At 55.5% G+C, this 7739-nt stretch overlaps 1 protein-coding gene across 1 annotated transcript in view; it reads left to right on the forward strand.

Moving 5' to 3' along the window:
- IGDCC4 (immunoglobulin superfamily DCC subclass member 4) overlaps positions 1-7739 on the forward strand; it is a 47458-nt gene that overhangs the window by 24221 nt on the left and 15498 nt on the right. Inside the window, 4 exon segments of the mRNA XM_006153513.1 lie at positions 926-1062; positions 2220-2360; positions 6522-6677; positions 7353-7536. Coding sequence (XP_006153575.1) covers positions 926-1062; positions 2220-2360; positions 6522-6677; positions 7353-7536 — 618 coding nt within the window.

Below are 7739 nucleotides of genomic sequence, written 5' to 3' on the forward strand. Positions count from 1 at the left end.
GAGCCGTTTCCAGTCAGACCTGTCCCAGACAACGCCGGAGCGAGTATTCGTTGATGTATGTTTTTCTGCACACGTACATGACCATGCCTAGGGATAGAGTCCTGCATGTGGCATTGCTGGATCAAAAGGCCCATGTGGGACCAGCAGGTGTGTGGGGGCTAAGGCAGCTGGATACCACATGGCCAACTCTGCAGTTTGAGTCCTGGACCTGGTGGCTTGAAAATCACGTCAGGCATGTGTATGTGTGTACCCAAAATCCCTAGAGGAGAATGGAGGAGATGGGATTGTGGTGTGGCCCTCTCCCTGGAGGATGATTTTTTTGCTTTCTCTCTCTGTTTCTACTAAGCACACACATCCTACAGCAAAAATATAAACTAAAATAAAGCCTGTGCAGTTTTTCTGTTTTTTTCTGAGTTTTTTTTTTTTTTCCACTATAGGGCGCGTGCGCTCGCCAGACAGAGAGAGACAGAGAGACAGACAGAAAGCGAGAAATCACCCCCCAGGGGGGATGGCCACACCGCAATCCCTTCTCCTCCATTCTCCTCTCGGGATCCTGGGCACGCACACACACGCGCCCAGCGTGAGTTTTAAGCCACCGGGTCCGGGACGCGAACCGCGGTTGACTACGTGGGAGTCCAGCGACATAGCCATTACGCTAACTGCTGGTCCCAGCCTGTGCAGTTTTGATGTTGAGGTGTTGCTTCCTTGCCCAGGAAAGGGTGTGGCGATCAACCTGGCCACTGACAGGGCAGGGGTGCCTGGCCCTCAGTCCTCCTCCACATGGGGTGTTAGTAAACTTTTTGACCTTCACCAACTGGAAGGGGAAAATGGTATTTTGTAGCTTTCATTTGCATTTCTTTTTATTGTGAGCGCCCTCCCTGAGGACCCCTGCCCACCTCAAAGCTGCCATCTCCCCCTTCCCAAGGCTCATCACTCTTCCCAACGGCGTCCTCCAGATCCTGGACATTCAGGAGGGTGATGCGGGCGCCTACCGCTGCGTGGCCACCAACTCAGCCCGCCAGCGCTTCAGCCAGGAGGCCCTTCTCAGTGTGGCCCTCAGAGGTAAGGGGTCGGCCGGGCAGGGGGACCTAGGGCCTTCTGAAGTCTGCTCTCTCAGGGCTGCAGGGACCTCCAGAGGCCCAGGCCCCGCCCTAAAGCAGGTGACAGGCAGCCTCATTAGATGGGGAGGAGGCGAGGCCAGTGCCACCCAGCACATCAAGGGTGGCCAAGGTGGGCTGGCCCAAGACAGGACTTGGGTGCAGGATCCTCAGGGCTGCGGGCGGTGTAGTGAGACCCTGGAGGAGGGGCATCAGTGTCTCCCCACCCTGGCCCCTGGCCCTCTGGGCTTTGGGGGCCCGCCCCGCCATTGCTGTGCATTACCAGTCTGACTCCTGCCCCGGTGTGATGGGGTAGGAAGGGCACCGGCTCTGGGGTCAGAAAGACCTGATTGAATCCCGCCGCTCTGCCCACCACCATCTGTGTGACCTCGGGCTCGGTATCCGGTGTCCGGCCCTTGTGTAGTGAGAGTGGCTGAGATCCGAGTGCGGACTGGGCACCTGGTGGGTGCTGCACAGAGCTCTCTTCCAACCTCCCCAAGGGCCCCCCGCTTGCCTCCCTTTGCCAGACAGCTCTGCCTACCCCGCGCACCCCCTCCCATCCTCACTCCCACCCTGACCCCCATCTGCTTCCTCCTGGGCTTAGCTGGTGGCTGCCCTCCCAGCTGTGCCTGGGTCTCTGTCTCCACCTGCTGGACAAGCCAGGTACTCGCCATGCTGCCCAGAGGAATCAGGGCTCAGGGAGCTTCCTTGCTGGAGAACCCTGAGCCCACTTTCTGCCTTTTCTATGGGGGAACCTAAGGCCCCTTGGGGAGGGAACCTGCCTAAGGGCACACATGGCATTAAAGGCAGTGCTGGGACTAGAAACTGACAGCTGACCCCACATCCAAAGCCTGCCATGACCCTAGCCGTCCTCTGCCTGAGGGTGGGCTGGATGTGGAAGGGAAGAATGGGGGTAGACATGGGTCGGGCTGGTCATTTCTCGGGCAGGGGGTTGGAGGCCAGGCTTCTCTCCCTGGCTCCAAGGAAGGCTGAGTTCCCATCTCGGTGCTGCGGGACCTTGCGACTGCCCTCCTGCCTGCTGGGACCGTGGCTCTGAGCGTCAGTGAGGTGTGGCACATGAAGACACCTGAGCATAAGGCTGCCCGTGGCCTATCTCTCCAGGGTCCCTGGCGTCCACCAGGGAGCAGGACGTGGTCATCGTAGCAGCCCCAGAGAACACCACCGTGGTGTCTGGCCAGAGCGTGGTGATGGAGTGTGTGGCCTCAGCTGATCCCACCCCGTTTGTGTCCTGGGTCCGGCAGGGTGAGTGGAGAGGCAGGGCAGGAGGGCAGGGGAGGGAGGGGTGCGATGTATCAGGTGTCCCCAAGTCAGGGACACCGTGGTCCTTGTCCCCCTGGTGTGATGAGAACTCTTCTCCCAGGGCTGGGCGTGAGTGAGCATCGAAGTGGGGCTGTGTGGGGAACCTGAACAGACAGCCGTCACCCTATGTAGCCCGTTCTGTCCCGAGCACACTGGGCCTGCCAGCCACAGAATCCTTACTGTGAGCCCTGGGCTAGCTTCTCCACTGTCCTTATTTCTGTTCTGGCCCGAGCGTTTGGGATCTGGGGCGGTGCCACACAGCCCAGCAGTCGGGTGGACCTAGCCCCTGCGGATCTGTGTAACTACAGCGCTGGGCCTGGCCTACCCCTGCACACATGTGTGCTCGGGGCAGCCTCTGCGTGCCCGGAATCACGCTGGCAGGGAATGAGGGCTGTGGATGAGGGGCAGGGAGCCTGCCTGAACTCACCAAGAAGACAGCGTTGGCAGTGTCAGACCACAGGGAGACCTGCCATTGAGATCGAGTTACCAGAGATGCTATCCGGGCCACTGGTCATGGGGCCAAGTGTCGGTTTGCAGAGCTTTTGCACCTGTTGGTTCTCCCATCCGCCTCTAAGAGCCCTTGCAGAGGATAAGGGCCAGGACTAGTAGCCCCTGTGGGCAGATGAAGGAACTGGGAAACTGAGTCTGAGAGGCAGGTGGAGAGCTGGGGTCCCCACTTTGGAGCCTGTCCTCTTCCCAGTCCACCACTCCCTACAGGCCTGTAGGAGGGGGGGGACTGGATTTGTTCCCACTTCTCATTAAGCAGCAGCTGGCCCCCAGTCGATGGCAGAAGGAAGTCTTGGTTGCAGCTCTCTGTGCCGCTTCCCTGGCGTGTTCAGCACCTGCAGGGCCCTTCCCATGAGTCTGCATCTCACATCTGAAAGCGTCTAGTGGGTGCATATCACGCAGGTCATCTGTACGTGCGTGCCCAAGGGCCCGGGAGAAGGGATTGTGGGTGGCCATCTCCCTGGATGGTGACTTCTCACTTTCCCTCTCACTGCGTCTGTCTCTGTTTAGCCACCACATCACTTAACAGCCCCCCCAACAATGTATTTTTTTTTAAAGAATTTATTTTACTTTATTTAATCAAAGAGGGATAGTGAGAGAGAGAGAGAAGGGTGGGGAGAGTGAGAAAGCAACGCCCTAAGGCAAAAACCTCTAAATAAAAATTTTAAAAAAGGAAGACAGAAAGAAAGAAAATTTTAAAATGAATGATTGATTTAATTCCATTTATTATGATTATTGTTAAAAGTTTTATTTTTTTGGAGAGGTTTTTGCTGTAGGGCACATGTGCTCACCAGAAAGACAGAGACAGAGAGGCAGAATGCAAGAAATCACCCCCCAGGGAGGATGGCCATGCTGCAATCCCTTCTCCTCCACTCTTCTCTTGGGATCTTGGGCATGCACACACATGTGCCCAGCGTGAGTTTGAGCCACTGGGTCTGGGACTCAAACTGTGGTCGACTACCTGAGAGTCCATCGACATAGCCATTGAGCCAACTGCTGATCCTGATTATTTTAAAATTTAACCAGAGAGAGAGAGAAGGAAAGTGAGAAAGCAAGCTGCCTGTTCTGGGACTCAAACCTCGGTCGGTCCATTTAGGAGTCCAGCACCTTAACCATCACACCACCTGCCAGCCCCTAACCCAAGAATCTTTTTTTTTTTTTTAATTTTAAAAATTATTTTATTGAACTTTATTTTATATTTATTTATTTTTAATTTGACCAAAGAGGGACAGAGAGAGAGGGAAAGTGAGAAAGCAAGCCGCCAGGTCCGGGACTCAAACCATGGTCGGCCACGTGGGAATCCAGCACCCTTAACCACCACACCACCTGCCAGCCCCGAACCCAAGAATCTTAACACTTAACAAGTGCCCCAGGTCCTTGTTACCTCTTGCGGCTAGTTAGAAATGCAGACCTGGGACCCTGCCTAGGTCACAGCTTGACAAGGTCCTTTACGATTTCGTGACTCCTATGCTGTAAGGATTGGAGAACTTCTGTCCCAGAAGACCCTCGCACCTGTGATTTCAGAGGTTCACGTGGAGCAACTCTCTGATGATGATTCTAGGTAGAGACTAGACAGAGACAGAGAGATAGAAAGTGAGGAATCACCCCCCAGGGAGGATGGCTACATTACAATCCCTTCTCCTCCATTCTCCTCTCGGGATCTTGGGCACGCACACCACCCAGCGTGAGTTTAAGCCACCAGGTCCGGGACTCGAACCATGGTTGACTGCATGGGAGTCTGGCGACATAGCCATTACGCCAACTGCTGGTCCCTCTTCCAGGTTTTTCTATGCATATGTACATTTTCCCATGAAATTGTATGATGTGTTTATGTTAGTTCTGAGTCCTGTTTTCATTCAATAGCACATCATAAGCATTTCTTCATCTTTAAAACTTCAAAAAATAGTAATAATTTTAATGACAACATCGTTTTTCATCATTTGAATGTAGCTATACTGTGACTTCCCAGTTGTTAGGGCTGACTTTTTAGCCCCCCCCCTTACCGTTAACTGCACTGAGACACCCTGTTCACAAGTGCTCGCTCATGATCCTGCCACTCTCCCCGGACTGGGTGCCCGTAAGTGGAATCCCTGGCTTCGCAGTCAAGGTGACACTCCTTAAGGCCGCTTCTCCAGTGTTGCAGTGTACTTTTTTTTTTTTTTTTTTTAGAGAGAGATTTTTGCTATAAGGCATTTGTGTTCACCAGAGATTCAAAAACAGGAAGCGAGAAATCACACCCCCCCCCAGATGGATGGCCACACCGCAATCCCTTCTTCTCCATCTTCCTCCCTGGATCTTGCGCACACACGCACGTATGCCTGGTGGGAGTTTTAAGCTGCCAGATCCAGTGCTTGAACCACAGTTAACTACATGGGAGTTCAGTGACATAACCGTTATGCTATCTGCTAGTCCTACAGCATACTGTTTCTGCAAACATTCCCCAGGCTGACAGGTGGTGTGGTGATTGAGGTGCTGAACCCTCACAAGGCTGACCTAGGTTTAAGTCCCCAGTGGTCTGAAAATTATAACAAATAAATAGATAAATAAATAAATGTTATATATAAAAAAAAATCCTGGACCAGCAGGTGACTTGGAGGCTTAAGGCTCTGGAACCCACACATGGGATAGCCAACAGGGCCATAGAGTCCCAGACCCGGTGGCTTGAAGAATAGATGGGCGTGCCCAAAATCCCTAAAAAAGAATGGAGAAGAAATGATGGCATGGCCATCCCCCCGGGGGGTGATTTCTAACTCTGCTCCCTCCCACACGCCCTGTAGCAAACTAAAAAACAATAAAATAGAAACAAGGAGGCATTCCCAATGTGATAGGTGAACATTCACATCTATGTTTTGATAAGTATTTATTTCATTACACGAAGTTGAGCATTTTTTGTTTCTTGACCATTTCCATTTCTTTTTTTAGTTCATGTCTGCAGTGACTCTTTTAAAAAATTATTTCATTTAACTTTATTTATTTTAATTTGATCACAGAGGGACAGAGAGAGAGAGAGGGCGAGAAGCAAGCCGCCAGGTCCAGGACTCGAACCATGGTCAGCCATGTGGGAGTTCAGTGCCCTTAGCCATCACACCACCTGCTGGTCCCTTGTTTTTAAGAATTATTTTAATTTGACTTTATGTATTTTAATATGACCATAGAGGGAGAGAGAGAAAGAGAAAGCGAGAAAGCAAGCCGCCAGGTCCGGGCCTGGAACCGCGGACGACTATGTGGGAGTCCAGCGCCCTTAACCACCACATCACCTGCCGGGCCCTGCAATGGCTTTTATTTCACATCGAGAATCTGCACGTACTCAAGTCTTTGGTCTGGTCAGACCTTACTAACTGGGCTGAACCCACAGGGAGTGTGTGGGTCTTGAGAGCGGTGAACGTCCTCCTGACGGTGGCAGTGATAATGCAGTGACCCAGTGACCGCGCGCCGGGGCGTTCTCGCAGACCTTGCCCTTTGCAGACCGACTGCCCTGCGCCGGCGGCGCTCAGGCTGGCTAGAGGCGCAGCGGGGACGGAGCAGGGCCTGTTGTGTTCCCGTCTCCGGGGGCTCACCTTCTCCAGGCACCTCCCTCCAGCGTGTCCTCTCCTGCAGACGGGAAGCCCATCTCCACGGATGTCATCGTGCTGGGCCGCACCAACCTGCTCATCGCCAGCGCGCAGCCCCAGCACTCGGGCGTCTACGTGTGCCGCGCCAACAAGCCCCGCACGCGCGACTTCGCCACGGCCGCCGCCGAGCTCCGCGTGCTGGGTGAGGGGGCGCGCGAGGCCGGCAGGATTGCGCTCGCCGGGCTGAGCGGAGGGCAGGGGGTTGTCAGAGCGACTGGGGTGATTGGGGGTGGTGAAAAGGCACTGCTGGGGAGGAGTCTTCTCCAGGGGGTGGGACCGTGCAGAGAGCCCTGGGGGTGTCCGCACTGCCCTCTAGTTGACCAGGACAGAGTGGGCAAGTTTAGTCCGGGTGAGGTGCGAGAGGGGTGATGTGGGGACTGCGTAGGACCTAGGGAGGGAGGCATGGGACTGAGGTTATTGTGCGCGAGGATTGTGGGGTGTGGGATGCGGGGAGACGATGGAATGGTCTAAGTGGTACTACGAAAACGGGGGGCGGTCTTGCTTATGCTGAGGTGACTGGGGAAAGCGTAAATCCAGTAGGTGTGGGACATTGGTGAGCAGGGGAGAAGGTGGGTAATCCAAGGAGTGGGGGTGAGTCCAGGCAGAGGGGGTGTTTCGGGGAGGAGGCAGCTGGAGGTAGAGGGGTAGAGGATGGTCAGTGTGGGGCTTGGATAAATGGGGGAGACGTAGATCTGAACTGGAGTAGACTGGGGAGGGGTGAATCCGGAGAGGCAAAGCGGTTGCGGGAGGGCGGGCTGGGGCATTTGGGGCAGTAGGCCTGTGTGGCCACGGTCAGCGTCGCCCCTTCTGTCCCCAGCGGCTCCCGCCATCTCTCAGGCGCCAGAGGCGCTGTGGCGGACGCGGGCGAGCACCGCGCGCTTCGTGTGCCGCGCGTCTGGGGAGCCGCGCCCCGCACTGCGCTGGCTGCACGACGGGGAGCCTCTGCGGCCCAACGGGCGCGTCAAAGTGCAGGGGGGCTGCCGATGCCCCCGGAGGCGACCGTCGAGCTGAGCTGTGGAGCGCGACCACTGTGTGTGATCCTGGGCCCGGACCAGGCTGTGCTGCTGGACTGCAGCCTGGGGGCTGCTGCTGGACCCCCCAGCAGTGTGATGTGGAGCAAGGACGCGGACGCTGTGCTGGAGCACCACCACCTGCACCTGCTACCTACTGGCTCCACGCAGCCGGCCCCGCCAACAGACCGCGG

Source organism: Tupaia chinensis, unplaced genomic scaffold, assembly GCF_000334495.1.
Source record: "Tupaia chinensis unplaced genomic scaffold, TupChi_1.0 Scaffold000377_2, whole genome shotgun sequence".
Taxonomy (NCBI): domain Eukaryota; kingdom Metazoa; phylum Chordata; class Mammalia; order Scandentia; family Tupaiidae; genus Tupaia; species Tupaia belangeri.